The 21,033-nt window shown below is 47.1% G+C and overlaps 1 protein-coding gene across 8 annotated transcripts in view; it reads left to right on the forward strand.

Annotated features, from left to right (window-relative positions):
• Nucleotides 1-21,033, forward strand: part of RYR3 (ryanodine receptor 3) — a 954,561-nt gene that overhangs the window by 585,489 nt on the left and 348,039 nt on the right. For all 8 annotated transcript variants that reach the window (XM_089671311.1, XM_089671312.1, XM_089671314.1 and 5 more), the window contains one exon: nucleotides 2,918-2,980. In XM_089671311.1, the coding sequence (XP_089527437.1) occupies nucleotides 2,918-2,980 (63 nt within the window). The remainder of the gene's footprint in view (nucleotides 1-2,917; nucleotides 2,981-21,033) is intronic.

Genomic DNA, 21,033 nt, shown 5'->3' on the forward strand with positions numbered 1-21,033 from the left:
AGCAGGGACAGGAAAGCTGATCAGAGTTGAAGGGAAGATGGATGGAGCCAAATACAAGGCAATCTTAGAGGAAAATCTGCTACAGTCTGCAAAAGACTTGAGACTGGGGTGGAGGTTCACCTTCCAGCAGGACAGCGACCCTAAACATACAGCCAGAGCTACAATGGAATAGTTTAGATCATGGGTGTCAAACCAGCAGCCCTCCAGCTGTTGTGAAACTACAAGTCCCATCATGCCTCTGCCTTTGGGACTTGTAGATTGGCAACAGCTGGAGGGCCTCCAGTTTGACACCCGTGGTTTAGATCAAAGCATGTTCATGTGTTAAAATGGCCCAGTCAAAGTCCAGACCTAAATCCAGTTGAGAATCTGTAGCAAGACTTGAAAATTGCTATTCACAGACGCTCTCCATCCAATCTGACAGAGCTTGAGCTATTTTGCAAAGAAGAATGGGCAAATATTTCACTCTCTAAATGTGCAAAGCTGGTAGAGACATACCCAAAAAGACTTTCAGCTGTGATTGCAGCGAAAGATGGTTCTACAAAGTATTGACTCGGGGGCTGAATACAAATGCATGCCACACTTTTCAGAAATTTATTTGTAAAACATTTTGAAAACCATTTATCATTTTCCTTCCACTTCACAATTATGTGCCACTTTGTGCTGGTCTATCACATAAAATCCCAATAAATTGCATTTACATTTTTGGTTGTAGCATGTCAGAATGTGAACAATTTTAAGGGGCATGAATACTTTTTCAAGGCATTGTAGGCTACAAAGTCCTCTCCAATGAAGAGATACCCTTTCTCCTATGAATGTCTGTTACAGTTTGCATTCCTCTGTGTCAGAGCAGTCCCAGACCTATGGGTTCAATTGGAGAATTTAAAGGGGTTTAAAACTGTACCCCCTCAGCTTTTTCTTTTCTCGAACCAAACAAAACTTGCCAAGTATTTACAAACTGTCTTGAACCATCTTTTCTCCCACGGATTGCAAGGATTGGTTCTTCTGGTCCCTCTGGAGGACTGGTTTAACAGATTCTATTCTATTCAAACCTTTTCAAAACCTATTGGTGGTATTCAGCCTATCCTGAACTTACAACCCTTATAGTGTTACTAAACCTACAACAGTAAAATCAGTCTGTATATGCAGTAAAGCATGCTGATATACTCACTGTAGAACCTAAGGGGTTAATCCTCTGCATTGTGTAAAAAGGCTGTTTGATACTGACTTCTCTGATCCCCCCCTTCTTCCAGTGTTCCACTCTTATCACCTGATAAGACATATTGTGTGGAGACACTCTGCACATGCTCAGTTTAGTGTGTATTGCTATAGATCATTGTTTTTCTTGTGAGAGTGCATGTGATCAGCACAGGGTCAATCAGCACTGTGCAGACAGAGGTTAGGAGTTCTACATCCTCCTAGAGCAGAAGGAAAACTCCTACAAGCTTTAATCAGTGCTCTGCTGGACACTGATAGAAGTCACAAGACTGCTCTAACTGCTGCTAAGAAAAGGTATTTAGCAGTTAATATTTACTAAAATAATTGCTATTAAATGTTCTGTGTACTGTGGGAGTCCAGATAGAGTGAATGCAGAGTCCTGGGTTTAGTAACACTTTAAACAAGCACCTTTGCATTCATAGGTTTCGCAAGGTCAGTTATTGCTTCTCTGAGACTAAGGGAATTCTTGACATCAATAGACATTTATGATTTTTTCCTCCATAACGCTGTTTACCCACCTCATCAGTGCTTTCTGCACTTTGCAGTAGGAGACAAACACTTTCAATTTGCTGCACTGCCATTTGGCCTATCCTCTGCACCCAGGATATTTACAAGGGTACTTGCACCCCTTCTCCCCTCTTAAACTTAAATTCCAGCCAAAACCTAATCTAACGCTAAAACAGTTCCCAGCCCTATTCTAAGCCTAATCTATCTAACCCTGTAAAGAAGAGATTGCTATACTTACTTATTCTGAAGCCGCGTAGGTCCAGTCCCAGGCTATGCTGTCAATGACAGCTTCATGATCTCCTATTCATTTCCCAGCTGTTGTCGGCTTTCTTTCTCTACACAGAAGCCCCTGCTGGAGACCGGATCAGAGTAGCTTCAGAACAGGTAAGTATAGCGATCTTTTCTTTACAGAATTAGATAGATTAGGCTTGGAATGGGACTGGGAGTAGGTTTAGCGTTAGATTTTGACTGGAAATTCAACATTAATAACTCAGGGCATCCAAGCTACCATGTACCTACACAACCTTTTTCTGAAGGATTCATCTCCCTCATGTCTAAAGAACTGTGCAGATTCTTCACATGTAGGTAGATTTATATAGCCAATGGTCTATGATATTTTGTGTCCTGTAGTGTTCTCCAAATTATGAAATTTACAGGTAGGTAAAAATTCCAATTTCTTTAAAAAATAAATGAAAGCACTTATTTCATTCATTCCTTGGCTCTACACTTAAAGTAGAACTATAGGCAAAGCTTTTTTTTTACATTTTGGATAGATCAAGGGGGAGCTATAACCCGTCAGATTTTTTTTTGCCAGAACTAGTGTCCTCTTTGGAAGATTTCTCCCCTATTATTTTTCCGGGGACAACCCAAAATCTGGGATTTTATTTTACTTTCACTTTCAATTGTAATGGTAACCAGGACAAATAGAGAGGGTGAATCTCCTTAATGGAGACACAGGCAGCCACAAAAACATACAGATGTTCTAATCGCTCTCCACTCTATCATAATCTAAAAAAAAAGTTTTGCTTTTAGTTATACTTTAATTCAGCAAGCAGAAGCACAGTTTGACCTTATCATAAGTATTCATAGAGGTACAGAAGCAGTAGACAGACTAGGAAAGTGAAGTTTAGTTAATGCAATAGAGATATAATGATTTATTATGCAGTTTACTTAAGATTTATGTGCTTTTTTTTAGGGCAATGGCTACACTCCTGTCCCAATTGATCTGAGCAATGTTGTCTTATCCAGAGAGCTCCAGGTATGTATATTTTTATCTAAAAGTTAACAATAAATTGTTCCAGAGAACAATCATATAACATATCTAGGAGAACCAAATAACACTTTCCTCCTAATCTGAATTATTTTTAATCATTCAGTAATGGGCATGGTCAGAAAGAATTCTGAGCTGTATGGTTATTCTGCCACCTACCGGAGCATTGGCAAAAAAAAACAAAACTGTTAATCAGCCAGCATAACTCCTCCCACTTCCATCATGCTCAAACATTTTTTTATTATCATAGGATAATAACCTTCTTTTCTCCTCTGAGAAAAACAATAGTATATTCCTCTTTTATCATATCTTCAAGCTTCTTCCTTCATTACAGAGCCAAAAGGACTCTTTTTTTGTAGTTTTCCAGATCAGCTGCACCTCAGCGATGCCCTGGTGGCTCTTCCTTGGAGGGCAGGCCTGTAATGTGACTTTAGGCACTGAGCTCTGCTAGTGGTGCTTTCAAGGCACTTTATTGAGCTATGTTAGTTTAGCCGTAGAGTACTTTACAGGCCCAGGGCTCTGATACAAACACCAATGTAAGCCAGTCTATTAAGACTCCTTTGAAGAATGCCCACTGGAGTGGAGAAGACTGAGAATGTTTGCACTGTTGCATTCCAGTGCTTGTTTCTGTGACTGTAGGACACTTGTCATACCACCAATGCCGAAAGTGCAGTGGCTAGTCTCACCCCTTCTGTTTGTTGAAAGCCTGGCATGAGTTCTCTGCCTATGGAGTTTAACTCTTAAGAGTTAACAAATGCTGTTACTATATAAACAATAATATGCTCAGTGAAAAAATACAATAATAGTAATAGACCTTTCCTCTAATCTGTGAATAAATAAAGTCCCAAGGATAAATCAAAAATTCTTATAAAAATCATACAGTCATGGCCGAAATTGTTGGCACCCTTGATATTTCTCCAGGAAATCATGTATTTCTCACGAAACGTATTGCATTAACACATGTTTTGCTATACACATGTTTATTCCCTTTGTGTGTATTGGGACAAAACAAAAAAAGGGAGGAAAGAAAGCAAATTCGACATAATGTCACACAAACCTCCAAAAATGGGCTGGACAAAAGTATTGGCACCCTTTCACAACTGCGGATAAATAAGAATGTTACAAGCATGTGATGCTCCTGTAAACTCACCTGGGGCAAGTAACAGGTGTGGGCAATATAGAAATCACACCTGAAAGCAGATAAAAAGGAGAGACGTTCACTTAACCTTTGCATTGTGTGTCTGTCTGTGCCACACTAAGCATGGACAACAGAAAGAGGAGACGAGAACTGTCTGAGGACCTGAGAACCAAAATTGTGGCAAAATATCAACAATCTCAAGGTTACAAGTCCATCTCCAGAGAACTAGATTTGCCTTTGTCCACAGTGCGCAACATTATCAAGAAGTTTGCAACCCATGGCACTGTAGCTAATCTCCCTGGTCGTGGACGGATGAGGAAAATTGATGAAAGATTGCAACGCAGAATAGTCCGGATGGTGGATAAGCAGCCCCAAACATGTTCCAAAGACATTCAAGCTGTCCTGCAGGCTCAGGGAGCATCAGTGTCAGCGCGAACTATCCGTCGACATTTAAATGAAATGAAACGCTATGGCAGGAGACCCAGGAGGACCCCACTGCTGACACAGAGACATAAAAAAGCAAGACTACAGTTTGCCAAAATGTACTTGAGTAAGCCAAAAGCCTTCTGGGAAAACGTCTTGTGGACAGATGAGACCAAGATAGAGCTTTTCGGTAAAGCACATCATTCTACTGTTTACCGAAAACGGAATGAGGCCTACAAAGAACAAAACACAGTACCTACGGTAAAATATGGTGGAGGTTCAATGATGTTTTGGGGTTGTTTTGCTGCCTCTGGCACTGGGTGCCTTGACTGTGTGCAAGGCATCATGAAATCTGAGGATTACCAAAGGATTTTGGGTCGCACTGTAGGGCCCAGTGTCAGAAAGCTGGGTTTGCGTCCAAGATCCTGGGTCTTCCAGCAGGACAATGACCCCAAACATACGTCAAAAAGCACTCAGAAATGGATGGCAAAGAAGCGCTGGAGAGTTCTGAAGTGGCCAGCAATGAGCCCAGATCTAAATCCCATTGAACACCTGTGGAGAGATCTTAAAATTGCTGTTGGGAAAAGGTGTCCTTCCAATAAGAGAGACCTGGAGCTGTTTGCAAAGGAAGAGTGGTCCAAAATTCCGGGTGAGAGGTGTCAGAAGCTTATTGATGGTTATAGGAAGCGACTGATTTCAGTTATGTTTTCCAAAGGGTGTGCAACCAAATATTAAGTTAAGGGTGCCAATACTTTTGTCCAGCCCATTTTTGGGGTTTTGTGTGACATTATGTCATATTTGCTTTTCTGCCTCTGTTTTATATTTGTTCCAATACATACAAAGGGAATAAACATGTGTATAGCAAAACATGTGTTAATGCAATACCTTTTTTGTGTGAAATACTTGATTTTCAGGAAAAATATCAAGGGTGCCAACAATTTCGGCCATGACTGTATATCCCTTTGAGAAATAAATCCATAAATCCAAGTGTCCAAAAATTATGTGTCCAAAAATTATGTTCAAATCCTCAGCCTCTTGTAGCAACTTGATTTACCTCAAAAACAAAAACATAAAACCACATAGTGCATTATCCTTAATAAATAAAAATTATATAAGATCATCCAGTGATATTTCACCCAAGTGAAAAAGGTGTAAACATAAGGATATATATACAGACACATGTGCAAATACGCAATGTGTAGTGCAAAATCGTGCAAGTGAATCACTCTTTTTGTGCTCAAAACACACGCCACAGAGTACACTTCTACTAGAGTAGGGAATAAATACCCTTACCAATGTTTTAAAATAACTTTTGCCTTAGTAACAATCATCAAGAAGACTGTATGATGGGATGAGTTTTTTTCCTCCTGCCAGTATCCTCGAATTTCACTTCCACCTCCTAACACCATGTGGATCCATCCACACTAGTGTTTCAGACCAATCTCCGTCATATCCGCCATCCAAATACCCAAATATAGAACAAAATATAGTGTAATACCGCCACACACTAAATTTCAAAAGCTTTAATGGTACTGCTTACAATGTTAAAATCTTGCTTATCGCATGGTATATATAGAAAACCTTTTTGCCGTCACCAGTCCAGGAGAGTCCAAACCGCCTGTGACAGTCCGTATTCCCCTCTCCAAGATGGCCGCCACTTCACTTCCGGTTCCTCGTTTGCGTCTGACGTCACTTCACACTGACGCGTTTCGTCATTGGACGTAATTAGAGATGAGCGAATCGAAGTATCCGAAGTGGAATTCGAGTCGAATATCGGAAAAATTTCGATTCGTGCCGAATCCGAAAAATAGCCTAATTCGGACGCGCGAATCGAAATTTTTCAGAAAATGGCGGCTGACATGTGCGGCGACGGAGCGGGGATGTCTGGGAAGGCGCGCAGACAAGGCGCGCTGACCCATAATGCATTCCTCAACTACATGTGATCGCATCAGCCAATCAGCAGCCAGCCAGCCAGCACTGTGTAATGGTCGAGCTATAAATAGCGGCCATTTTGGAATTCTTCATTTGCCTGCAGTCATTGAACAGAGGCAGACCGCTCTGTACTAGGGACAGGGACAGAGTTAGGGCCACAGAAACGATAATTGGGGACAGAGAAAAGTTACTTAGGGACAGAGAACCATTACTCAGGGACACAGACTTGTTAATGAGGGCCACAGAATCGTTATTTAGGGACAAAGAAACGCTAGTTAGGGCCACAGAATTCATAATCAGGGACAGACAGAATTGTTACTCAGTGCCAGAGAATTGTTACTTAGGGCCACAGAAACGTTATTAGGGCCACAGAATTTTTACTCAGGGACAGACAGAATTGTTACTGAGTGCCAGAGAATTGTTACTCAGGGACAGACAGAATTGTTACTGAGTGCCAGAGAATTGTTACTTAGGGCCACAGAAACTTTAATTAGGGCCACAGAATTTTTACTCAGGGACAGACAGAATTGTTACTGAGTGCCAGAGAATTGTTACTTAGGGCCACAGAAACTTTACTTAGGGCCACAGAATTTTTACTCAGGGACAGACAGAATTGTTACTGAGTGCCAGAGAATTGTTACTCAGGGACAGACAGAATTGTTACTGAGTGCCAGATAATTGTTACTCAGGGCCCCAGAAACTTTACTTAGGGCCACAGAATTTTTACTCAGGGACAGACAGAATTGTTACTGAGTGCCAGAGAATTGTTACTCAGGGACAGACAGAATTGTTACTGAGTGCCAGAGAATTGTTACTTAGGGCCACAGAAACTTTACTTAGGGCCACAGAATTGTTACTCGCACAGACACAGAATTGGTACTCGCACAGACACAGAATTGTTACTGAAGGCCACAGAACTGTTACTTAGGGCCACAGAATTGTTACTCGCACAGACACAGAATTGTTACTCAGGGCCACAGAACTGTTACTTAGGGACAAAGAAACGCTAGTTAGGGCCACAGAATTCATACTCAGGGACAGACAGAATTGTTACGGAGTGCCAGAGAATTGTTACTCTGGGCCACAGAAACTTTACTTAGGGCCACAGAATTTTTACTCAGGGACAGACAGAATTGTTACTGAGTGCCAGAGAATTGTTACTCAGGGACAGACAGAATTGTTACGGAGTGCCAGAGAATTGTTACTCAGGGACAGACAGAATTGTTACTGAGTGCCAGAGAATTGTTACTTAGGGCCACAGAAACTTTACTTAGGGCCACAGAATTGTTACTCGCACAGACACAGAATTGTTACTCGCACAGACACAGAACTGTTACTGAGGGCCACAGAAACTTTACTTAGGGCCACAGAATTGTTACTCGCACAGACACAGAATTGTTACTCGCACAGACACAGAACTGTTACTGAGGGCCACAGAACTGTTACTTAGGGCCACAGAATTGTTACTCGCACAGACACAGAATTGTTACTCAGGGCCACAGAACTGTTACTTAGGGACAAAGAAACGCTAGTTAGGGCCACAGAATTCATACTCAGGGACAGACAGAATTGTTACGGAGTGCCAGAGAATTGTTACTCAGGGCCACAGAAACTTTACTTAGGGCCACAGAATTTTTACTCAGGGACAGACAAAATTGTTACTGAGTGCCAGAGAATTGTTACTCAGGGACAGACAGAATTGTTACGGAGTGCCAGAGAATTGTTACTCAGGGACAGACAGAATTGTTACTGAGTGCCAGAGAATTGTTACTTAGGGCCACAGAAACTTTAATTAGGGCCACAGAATTTTTACTCAGGGACAGACAGAATTGTTACTGAGTGCCAGAGAATTGTTACTCAGGGACAGACAGAATTGTTACGGAGTGCCAGAGAATTGTTACTCAGGGCCACAGAAACTTTACTTAGGGCCACAGAATTTTTACTCAGGGACAGACAGAATTGTTACTGAGTGCCAGAGAATTGTTACTCAGGGACAGACAGAATTGTTACTGAGTGCCAGAGAATTGTTACTCAGGGACAGACAGAATTGTTACTGAGTGCCAGAGAATTGTTACTTAGGGCCACAGAAACTTTAATTAGGGCCACAGAATTTTTACTCAGGGACAGACAGAATTGTTACTGAGTGCCAGAGAATTGTTACTCAGGGACAGACAGAATTGTTACGGAGTGCCAGAGAATTGTTACTCAGGGCCACAGAAACTTTACTTAGGGCCACAGAATTTTTACTCAGGGACAGACAGAATTGTTACTGAGTGCCAGAGAATTGTTACTCAGGGACAGACAGAATTGTTACGGAGTGCCAGAGAATTGTTACTCAAGGCCACAGAAACTTTACTTAGGGCCACAGAATTTTTACTCAGGGACAGACAGAATTGTTACTGAGTGCCAGAGAATTGTTACTCAGGGACAGACAGAATTGTTACTGAGTGCCAGATAATTGTTACTCAGGGCCCCAGAAACTTTACTTAGGGCCACAGAATTTTTACTCAGGGACAGACAGAATTGTTACTGAGTGCCAGAGAATTGTTACTCGGACAGACAGAATTGTTACTGAGTGCCAGAGAATTGTTACTTAGGGCCACAGAAACTTTACTTAGGGTCACAGAATTGTTACTCGCACAGACACAGAATTGTTACTCGCACAGACACAGAACTGTTACTGAGGGCCACAGAAACTTTACTTAGGGCCACAGAATTGTTACTCGCACAGACACAGAATTGTTACTCGCACAGACACAGAACTGTTACTGAGGGCCACAGAACTATTACTTAGGGCCACAGAATTGTTACTCGCACAGACACAGAATTGTTACTCAGGGCCACAGAACTGTTACTTAGGGACAAAGAAACGCTAGTTAGGGCCACAGAATTCATACTCAGGGACAGACAGAATTGTTACGGAGTGCCAGAGAATTGTTACTCAGGGCCACAGAAACTTTACTTAGGGCCACAGAATTTTTACTCAGGGACAGACAGAATTGTTACTGAGTGCCAGAGAATTGTTACTCAGGGACAGACAGAATTGTTACGGAGTGCCAGAGAATTGTTACTCAGGGACAGACAGAATTGTTACTGAGTGCCAGAGAATTGTTACTTAGGGCCACAGAAACTTTAATTAGGGCCACAGAATTTTTACTCAGGGACAGACAGAATTGTTACTGAGTGCCAGAGAATTGTTACTCAGGGACAGACAGAATTGTTACGGAGTGCCAGAGAATTGTTACTCAGGGCCACAGAAACTTTACTTAGGGCCACAGAATTTTTACTCAGGGACAGACAGAATTGTTACTGAGTGCCAGAGAATTGTTACTCAGGGACAGACAGAATTGTTACGGAGTGCCAGAGAATTGTTACTCAGGGCCACAGAAACTTTACTTAGGGCCACAGAATTTTTACTCAGGGACAGACAGAATTGTTACTGAGTGCCAGAGAATTGTTACTCAGGGACAGACAGAATTGTTACGGAGTGCCAGAGAATTGTTACTCAGGGCCACAGAAACTTTACTTAGGGCCACAGAATTTTTACTCAGGGACAGACAGAATTGTTACTGAGTGCCAGAGAATTGTTACTCAGGGACAGACAGAATTGTTACGGAGTGCCAGAGAATTGTTACTCACGGCCACAGAAACTTTACTTAGGGCCACAGAATTTTTACTCAGGGACAGACAGAATTGTTACTGAGTGCCAGAGAATTGTTACTCAGGGACAGACAGAATTGTTACTGAGTGCCAGATAATTGTTACTTAGGGCCACAGAAACGTTATTAGGGCCACAGAATTGTTACTCAGGGACAGACAGAATTGTTACTGAGTGCCAGAGAATTGTTACTCAGGGACAGACAGAATTGTTACTGAGTGCCAGATAATTGTTACTTAGGGCCACAGAAACGTTATTAGGGCCACAGAATTGTTACTCAGGGACAGACAGAATTGTTACTGAGTGCCAGAGAATTGTTACTTAGGGCCACAGAAACTTTAGTTAGGGCCACAGAATTGTTACTCAGGGACAGACACAGAATTGTTACTGAGGGCCACAGAACTGTTACTTAGGGCCACAGAATTGTTACTCGCACAGACACAGAATTGTTACTCAGGGACACAGAATTGTTACTCAGGGACACATAATCGTTTAATTAAAGAGTATGTCAGACAACATGCAGAGGAGTGGCAGAGGAGGCAATGTTTTAGGAGCGAGCAGACGTGGCAGCAGAGGAAGGGGTCGAGGCAGCACTATTCGCAGCCAGAGGCCAGTGCTCCCGGTGTCATCCAGCGGTCGTGTCTCCACCGACAACCCTGCCGTCATCGATTGGTTGGCTCGGTCGTCTTCCTCTTCCCAGGTCACCTCTGACACCTACAGCCAACGGTCGGTGGGTACGTCAGACACAACCGTTAGTTGGCATGGCCCGGGACCTAGCCCACTGAAATCACGTGTCCTCTACCTGCCCCTGTCCTTTGGTGTTCCCTCACCAAGCGAAGTATCGCATGCTGTGGGCTCAGCCCCACTGTACAGTGAGGAAGAGCTAACAGAGGGCGGTCAGGAACGGGGGGAGACATCCGCCTTTTCAGCAGCTAGGCGAAGAAGTAGTGGCGAGGAGAGTGGCCCGGTAGCCGGTCTAGAGACAGGTCTGTCTCCTGACCCAGACGCAGCCGAGGGGGCTAGTAGTGAGGCGGAGATGATGATGATGAGGAGGTTGATCGCACTTGGCAGCCTCGTCGTCATCAGGCAATTTCTTCCGCATCATCAGGAGAAGAGGGTGGCAGCTTGGCAGTGAGCGAAACAGTCGGTGGGTTGCCCAGGAGACAGCAGCAGGGTCGCAGCAGTGTCAGTGGAAGCAGTGTCAGTGGAGCCAAACGGCCACGGAGTAGAGCACCAGCTCCACTGCAGCCTACCACCACGGCCAGTAGTGGTGCCGGTGTGCACGGAGGAAGCAGCAGTCAGCCAGTGAGGAGTATCGGGGGCAAAGTTTCCTACTCGGCGGTGTGGCAATTTTTCGTCAAGTCGCCCGAGGAAGTAAACGTAGCCGTATGTCGACTATGTGGCCAGAAAGTCAAGCGTGGCCAGGGGGCCCATGTTGGGACTATTTGGGCCATGTTGGGACAATGGGAGACCTCCCATTGCTGCTGTCTCCATCGCCACACTCTGCCATGTGCCACTTTCAGGTCTCCTCACACACTGCTGGTGTGTTCAGTTTTTTGACATAGGGTGCTGGCAGATTACGGGCCTCCCATAGCTGCTGCCAGGCCCCTAATCTGCCATGGGCCCCTATATACCGCCTCCTCATGCTGCTGCCAGGTCCAGAGTCTCTCATGGGTCCCTGTACGGCCTCCCATTGCTGCTGTCTCCATCGCCACACTCTGCCATGTGCCACTTTCAGGTCTCCTCACACACTGCTGGTGTGTTCAGTTTTTTGACATAGGGTGCTGGCAGATTACGGGCCTCCCATAGCTGCTGCCAGGCCCCTAATCTGCCATAGGCCCCTATATACCGCCTCCTCATGCTGCTGCCAAGTCCAGAGTCTGTCATGGGTCCCTGTACGGCCTCCCATTGCTGCTGTCTCCATCGCCACACTCTGCCATGTGCCACTTTCAGGTCTCCTCACACACTGCTGGTGTGTTCAGTTTTTTGACATAGGGTGCTGGCAGATTACGGGCCTCCCATAGCTGGTGCCAGGCCCCTAATCTGCCATGGGCCCCTATATACCGCCTCCTCATGCTGCTGCCAGGTCCAGAGTCTCTCATGGGTCCCTGTACGGCCTCCCATTGCTGCTGTCTCCATCGCCACACTCTGCCATGTGCCACTTTCAGGTCTCCTCACACACTGCTGGTGTGTAGAATTTTTTGACATAGGGTGCTGGCAGATTACGGGCCTCCCATAGCTGCTGCCAGGCCCCTAATCTGCCATAGGCCCCTATATACCGCCTCCTCATGCTGCTGCCAGGTCCAGAGTCTGTCATGGGTCCCTGTACGGCCTCCCATTGCTGCTGTCTCCATCGCCACACTCTGCCATGTGCCACTTTCAGGTCTCCTCACACACTGCTGGTGTGTTCAGTTTTTTGACATAGGGTGCTGGCAGATTACGGGCCTCCCATAGCTGCTGCCAGGCCCCTAATCTGCCATAGGCCCCTATATACCGCCTCCTCATGCTGCTGCCAAGTCCAGAGTCTGTCATGGGTCCCTGTACGGCCTCCCATTGCTGCTGTCTCCATCGCCACACTCTGCCATGTGCCACTTTCAGGTCTCCTCACACACTGCTTGTGTGTTCAGTTTTTTGACATAGGGTGCTGGCAGATTACGGGCCTCCCATAGCTGGTGCCAGGCCCCTAATCTGCCATGGGCCCCTATATACCGCCTCCTCATGCTGCTGCCAGGTCCAGAGTCTCTCATGGGTCCCTGTACGGCCTCCCATTGCTGCTGTCTCCATCGCCACACTCTGCCATGTGCCACTTTCAGGTCTCCTCACACACTGCTGGTGTGTAGAATTTTTTGACATAGGGTGCTGGCAGATTACGGGCCTCCCATAGCTGCTGCCAGGCCCCTAATCTGCCATAGGCCCCTATATACCGCCTCCTCATGCTGCTGCCAGGTCCAGAGTCTGTCATGGGTCCCTGTACGGCCTCCCATTGCTGCTGTCTCCATCGCCACACTCTGCCATGTGCCACTTTCAGGTCTCCTCACACACTGCTGGTGTGTTCAGTTTTTTGACATAGGGTGCTGGCAGATTACGGGCCTCCCATAGCTGCTGCCAGGCCCCTAATCTGCCATAGGCCCCTATATACCGCCTCCTCATGCTGCTGCCAAGTCCAGAGTCTGTCATGGGTCCCTGTACGGCCTCCCATTGCTGCTGTCTCCATCGCCACACTCTGCCATGTGCCACTTTCAGGTCTCCTCACACACTGCTGGTGTGTTCAGTTTTTTGACATAGGGTGCTGGCAGATTACGGGCCTCCCATAGCTGCTGCCAGGCCCCTAATCTGCCATAGGCCCCTATATACCGCCTCCTCATGCTGCTGCCAAGTCCAGAGTCTGTCATGGGTCCCTGTACGGCCTCCCATTGCTGCTGTCTCCATCGCCACACTCTGCCATGTGCCACTTCCAGGTCTCCTCACACACTGCTGGTGTGTTCAGTTTTTTGACATAGGGTGCTGGCAGATTACGGGCCTCCCATAGCTGCTGCCAGGCCCCTAATCTGCCATGGGCCCCTATATACCGCCTCCTCATGCTGCTGCCAGGTCCAGAGTCTCTCATGGGTCCCTGTACGGCCTCCCATTGCTGCTGTCTCCATCGCCACACTCTGCCATGTGCCACTTTCAGGTCTCCTCACACACTGCTGGTGTGTAGAATTTTTTGACATAGGGTGCTGGCAGATTACGGGCCTCCCATAGCTGCTGCCAGGCCCCTAATCTGCCATGGGCCCCCATATACCGCCTCCTCATGCTGCTGCCAGGTCCAGAGTCTCTCATGGGTCCCTGTACGGCCTCCCATTGCTGCTGTCTCCATCGCCACACTCTGCCATGTGCCACTTTCAGGTCTCCTCACACACTGCTGGTGTGTAGAATTTTTTGACATAGGGTGTTGGCAGATTACGGGCCTCCCATTGCTGCTGCCAGGCCCCTAATCTGCCATGGGCCCCTATATACCGCCTCCTCATGCTGCTGCCAGGTCCAGAGTCTCTCATGGGTCCCTGTATGGCCTCCCATTGCTGCTGTCTCCATCGCCACACTCTGCCATGTGCCACTTTCAGGTCTCCTCACACACTGCTGGTGTGTAGAATTTTTTGACATAGGGTGCTGGCAGATTACGGGCCTCCCATAGCTGCTGCCAGGCCCCTAATCTGCCATAGGCCCCTATATACCGCCTCCTCATGCTGCTGCCAGGTCCAGAGTCTGTCATGGGTCCCTGTACGGCCTCCCATTGCTGCTGTCTCCATCGCCACACTCTGCCATGTGCCACTTTCAGGTCTCCTCACACACTGCTGGTGTGTAGAATTTTTTGACATAGGGTGCTGGCAGATTACGGGCCTCCCATAGCTGCTGCCAGGCCCCTAATCTGCCATAGGCCCCTATATACCGCCTCCTCATGCTGCTGCCAGGTCCAGAGTCTGTCATGGGTCCCTGTACGGCCTCCCATTGCTGCTGTCTCCATCGCCACACTCTGCCATGTGCCACTTTCAGGTCTCCTCACACACTGCTGGTGTGTTCAGTTTTTTGACATAGGGTGCTGGCAGATTACGGGCCTCCCATAGCTGCTGCCAGGCCCCTAATCTGCCATAGGCCCCTATATACCGCCTCCTCATGCTGCTGCCAAGTCCAGAGTCTGTCATGGGTCCCTGTACGGCCTCCCATTGCTGCTGTCTCCATCGCCACACTCTGCCATGTGCCACTTTCAGGTCTCCTCACACACTGCTGGTGTGTTCAGTTTTTTGACATAGGGTGCTGGCAGATTACGGGCCTCCCATAGCTGCTGCCAGGCCCCTAATCTGCCATGGGCCCCTATATACCGCCTCCTCATGCTGCTGCCAGGTCCAGAGTCTCTCATGGGTCCCTGTACGGCCTCCCATTGCTGCTGTCTCCATCGCCACACTCTGCCATGTGCCACTTTCAGGTCTCCTCACACACTGCTGGTGTGTAGAATTTTTTGACATAGGGTGCTGGCAGATTACGGGCCTCCCATAGCTGCTGCCAGGCCCCTAATCTGCCATGGGCCCCTATATACCGCCTCCTCATGCTGCTGCCAGGTCCAGAGTCTCTCATGGGTCCCTGTACGGCCTCCCATTGCTGCTGTCTCCATCGCCACACTCTGCCATGTGCCACTTTCAGGTCTCCTCACACACTGCTGGTGTGTAGAATTTTTTGACATAGGGTGTTGGCAGATTACGGGCCTCCCATTGCTGCTGCCAGGCCCCTAATCTGCCATGGGCCCCTATATACCGCCTCCTCATGCTGCTGCCAGGTCCAGAGTCTCTCATGGGTCCCTGTACGGCCTCCCATTGCTGCTGTCTCCATCGCCACACTCTGCCATGTGCCACTTTCAGGTCTCCTCACACACTGCTGGTGTGTAGAATTTTTTGACATAGGGTGCTGGCAGATTACGGGCCTCCCATAGCTGCTGCCAGGCCCCTAATCTGCCATAGGCCCCTATATACCGCCTCCTCATGCTGCTGCCAGGTCCAGAGTCTGTCATGGGTCCCTGTACGGCCTCCCATTGCTGCTGTCTCCATCGCCACACTCTGCCATGTGCCACTTTCAGGTCTCCTCACACACTGCTGGTGTGTTCAGTTTTTTGACATAGGGTGCTGGCAGATTACGGGCCTCCCATAGCTGCTGCCAGGCCCCTAATCTGCCATAGTCCCCTATATACCGCCTCCTCATGCTGCTGCCAAGTCCAGAGTCTGTCATGGGTCCCTGTACGGCCTCCCATTGCTGCTGTCTCCATCGCCACACTCTGCCATGTGCCACTTTCAGGTCTCCTCACACACTGCTGGTGTGTAGAATTTTTTGACATAGGGTGCTGGCAGATTACGGGCCTCCCATAGCTGCTGCCAGGCCCCTAATCTGCCATGGGCCCCTATATACCGCCTCCTCATGCTGCTGCCAGGTCCAGAGTCTCTCATGGGTCCCTGTACGGCCTCCCATTGCTGCTGTCTCCATCGCCACACTCTGCCATGTGCCACTTTCAGGTCTCCTCACACACTGCTGGTGTGTAGAATTTTTTGACATAGGGTGTTGGCAGATTACGGGCCTCCCATTGCTGCTGCCAGGCCCCTAATCTGCCATGGGCCCCTATATACCGCCTCCTCATGCTGCTACCAGGTCCAGAGTCTCTCATGGGTCCCTGTACGGCCTCCCATTGCTGCTGTCTCCATCGCCACACTCTGCCATGTGCCACTTTCAGGTCTCCTCACACACTGCTGGTGTGTTGAATTTTTTGACATAGGGTGCTGGCAGATTACGGGCCTCCCATTGCTGCTGCCAGGCACGTAATCTGCCATGGGCCCCCGTACCGACTCCTCATGCTGTGACGTTGCAACAAGGTGGAATTCAACCCTACATATGTTAGACCGCCTTTACGAACAGCGAAAGGCCATCACCGATTTCCTGATGTTAAAAGCGGATAAAGGTACTCCCTGTGTAACTTAGATGTCAGCCATTGGCAGCTCATGCGTGACACCTGCGCTTGCTCAGGCCCTTTGAGGAGGCCACGCTATTCGTGAGTCGCCAGGACTATGGGATGAACGACGTCATTCCTCTGTTGCACGTCCTGGAACAAATGCTGTTAACAATGGCTGGTCAGGGTGCGGTAGACGTGGCGCACAGATCTCAACGCCACATGACCCCTGTGGGGGCAGGACAGGAAGAAGAGGAGGAGGTAGAGGAGGACATTGGTGCTCAGGAATTATTGAGTGAAATGGGTGGTTTTTCCACTCAGCGGACAGGAGTGGAGGAGCAGGAGCATCTGGTAGAGGAGGAGGAGGAGGAGACAGAGGACCCAGACGCACCGTGGCAGTATGCTGTGGAGATGGAGGCAGGGAGTCCCTCGCATTCCTTGGCACAAATGGCCCATAGCATGCTCGCTTGCTTGCGTAGCGACAGCCGAATAATAACAATCAGACAGAGGGATGACTTTTGGCTGTCCACCTTGTTGGACCCTCGCTACCGTTCAAAAATGGTGGCCTTTTTCACACCTGCTGAGAGGGAGGCCAAAATAACGTACTATAAAAACCACCTATGTAGTCAGCTGGTCTCTGCCTGTCTGCGCCAACGTCCATCCTCAGACACTGTGGGCCCTGTGCGCTCGCGTTCCGCTGCCATGGCAGCAGGGGAGGGGTGGGGTGGTAGGAGCAGTGGCAGCTCCACCAGCAGCGTGGATTAGTCTGGATTTCAAACCACCAGTTCCTGACACAACTGACTAAATCCGCCATGAATCATGCCCCAAACATGTGCCACTTTCAGGTCTCCTCACACTGCTGGTGTGTTCCATTTTTTGTCATAGGGTGCTGGCAGATTACGGGCCTCCCATAGCTGCTGCCAGGCCCCTAATCTGCCATGGGCCCCTATACCGCCTCCTCATGCTGCTGCCAAGTCCAGAGTCTCTCATGGGTCCCTGTACGGCCTCCCATTGCTGCTGTCTCCATCGCCACACTCTGCCATGTGCCACTTTCAGGTCTCCTCACACTGCTGGTGTATTCCATTTTTTGTCATAGGGTGCTGGCAGATTACGGGCCTCCCATAGCTGCTGCCAGGCCCCTAATCTGCCATGGGCCCCCGTACCGACTCCTCATGCTGCTGCCAGGCCCGTAATCTGTCATGGGCCCCTGTTGTCGCTTGTTGGCATATTCCGCTCGTTCAGATGCTCCTTCTCCTGCTACTCCTCTTCACGGATTCCGTCAGCAGTCTTTCTTGGAATCCGTTTCCAAGAGACAACAGTTTGCGAGCACGCACCAGACGGTGCAGAAACTGAACGTCCTCCTGTCCAAGTTGCTGCTGCCAGGCTCGTAATCTGTCATGCGCCCCTGTACCGCCTCCTCATGCTGCTGCCAGGTCCAGAGTGTGTCATGGGCCCCCGTACCGACTCCAAATGCTGCTGCCAGGCCCGTAATCTGTCATGGGCCCCTGTACCGCCTCCCCATGCTGCTGCCAGGTCCAGATTGTGTCATGGGTCCCTGTACGGCCTCCCATTGCTGCTGCCAGGCCTGTAATCTGCCATGGGCCCCCGTACCGACTCCTCATGCTGCTGCCAGGCCCGTAATCTGCCATGGGCCCCTGTACCGCCTCCTCATGCTGCTGCCAGGTCCAGAGTGTGTCATGGGTCCCTGTACGGCCTCCCATTGCTGCTGTCTCTATCGCCACACTCTGCCATGTGCCACTTTCAGGTCTCCTCACACTGCTGGTGGTTTCCATTTTTGTCATAGGGTGCTGTATGGCCTCCCATTGCTGCTGCCTCCACCGCCACACTGTGGCTCCACACTCTGGTTTTGGCCCCGTGACTGGCCAAATGAGTGAAGTGTGCGGTGATTCTAAGATCGACGGCACTCATCTGCATGTCATACTGCCTGACAGTATTATTTCTCTTCCCCAGCAGACTCCAAGGGCATTTAAATTAAAGGTACAGTGTTCAGCACTAATATTAAGTCTCTCTGAAGCCTAGAAACACCCTTTTTTAAGTTAAATTCACAGCGAATATATTCGACTCGAATCAAAATTTTTCCACGAATTCGCCGAATCAGTCGAATCGAATTTTTGAATACTTCGCTCATCTCTAGACGTAATCATAAAGACCCTTTATGATTACGTCCAATGACGAAATGCGTCAGTGGGAAGTGACGTCAGACGCAAACGAGGAATCGGAAGTGAAGTGGCGGCCATCTTGGAGAGGGGAATATGGACTGTCACAGGCGGTTTGGACTCTCCTGGACTGGTGACGGCAAAAAGGTTTTCTATATATACCATGCGATAAGCAAGATTTTAACATTGTAAGCAGTACCATTAAAGCTTTTGAAATTTAGTGTGTGGCAGTATTACACTATATTTTGTTCTATATTTGGGTATTTGGATGGCGGATATGACGGAGATTGGTCTGAAACACTAGTGTGGATGGATCCACATGGTGTTAGGAGGTGGAAGTGAAATTCGAGGATACTGGCAGGAGGAAAAAAACTCATCCCATCATACAGTCTTCTTGATGATTGTTACTAAGGCAAAAGTTATTTTAAAACATTGGTAAGGGTATTTATTCCCTACTCTAGTAGAAGTGTACTCTGTGGCGTGTGTTTTGAGCACAAAAAGAGTGATTCACTTGCACGATTTTGCACTACACATTGTGTATTTGCACATGTGTCTGTATATATATCCTTATGTTTACACCTTTTTCACTTGGGTGAAATATCACTGGATGATCTTATATAATTTTTATTTATTAAGAATAATGCACTATGTGGTTTTATGTTTTTGTTTTTGAGGTAAATCAAGTTGCTACAAGAGGCTGAGGATTTGAACATAATTTTTGGACACATAATTTTTGGACACTTGGATTTATGGATTTATTTCTCAAAGGGATATATGATTTTTATAAGAATTTTTGATTTATCCTTGGGACTTTATTTATTCACAGATTAGAGGAAAGGTCTATTACTATTATTGTATTTTTTCACTGAGCATATTATTGTTTATATTTGTACACCTTTAAGGGTAGAGGTGAAGTGTGCTTATATAGAAATTTGGGATTTATTGTGATTATTCAATATCATAAATGCTGTTACTGTTACTGTTACTGTGCTCCGGCACTGCTGTGTCACATGCATTCTGTGGAGCTGGTGCTATAGCAGTTTTTACTATGTTGCAAGCACCTGGGAGAGTGCTCTTAGTCTCTTGGAATTCCCTGTTGGGCTGAAGCTTGGATTGTAGTGCTACAACACAGTGTACGAGGTGTGACAATTTAATTCCCGGAATGCATAGCACTGTGGTGGTGAGTCACACAGTCATTTGCATGTTCTGACATGTTCGAACCTATACTCGCCTGTGTGGCAGACCAGCCGACTCAGTCTTTTCAGAGTAATAGATGAAATAACACGTGTGTGTGCTGAGCTGTTGGCAGAAAAAGAGTGACAGGAATCTTGAGCAGCGGATTAACATCATATTTTGCATGAAAATTGGCAAGTGTGAGTGAAACATTAGCTCTGTTACACCAGGCTTATGGTGAGCATTCAATGAAGAAATCAAGTGTTTTTGAATGGCATAAACAGTTTGAGGGGGCGGGAAGATGTCCACAATGACCCAAGAATGGTCAACCCAACATTGTTACTTGGAAATTCTGAAATGGTTATGGGAATCTGTTCAAAGGAAAAGACAGGAATCTGGCCTGACAAGTGGATTCTCCACCATGACAATGCTCCTGCCCATGATGTGTTAAATGTTTGCAAGTTCCTGGCTCAGAAATCCATTCCAACTTGACCAACCAGCATATTCCTTTGACTTAGCACCCTGCAACCTTTGGCTGTTTTCAAAATTAAAATGACTTAAAATGACACAGATTTGATGACGTTCCGGATATCCAACATGTTGCGTCTAAGATACTGCACAAATTTCAGGAATGTTTCTGACAGTGGCACAGTCATCTAGAAAAGTGCATCGCTTCACAAGGGGACTATTTTGAAGGTTACAACAACCAGTAGTGTATGAGTAACCAAAGATTTTTTTTTTTTGTACAGTCAGTTCCAGGAATTAAATTGTTACATCTTGTATGTGTCTCAAGCACTTAGTATAACAGGCTGCACTTTTTTAAATGTGTCACACACACCTGCTTTAATCCATACATTCCTCTGAGGCTTCCCTAACTCCATCTGGAATTTTCTGCATTGTCCAGGGACACATACAGTGCATCCAGAAAGTATTCACAGCACTTAAGTTTTGCCACATTTTGTTATGTTACAGCCTTATTCCAAAATGGATTACATTCATTTTTTCCTTCAACATTCTACAAAAACCAACTCATAATGACAACGTGAAAGAAGTTCATTTTGAAATCTTTGCAAT

The sequence above is a fragment of the Staurois parvus genome, unplaced genomic scaffold, assembly GCF_062004578.1.
Source record: "Staurois parvus isolate SC_StPar_1 unplaced genomic scaffold, SC_StPar_1.0 ptg000104l, whole genome shotgun sequence".
NCBI lineage: Eukaryota > Metazoa > Chordata > Amphibia > Anura > Ranidae > Staurois > Staurois parvus.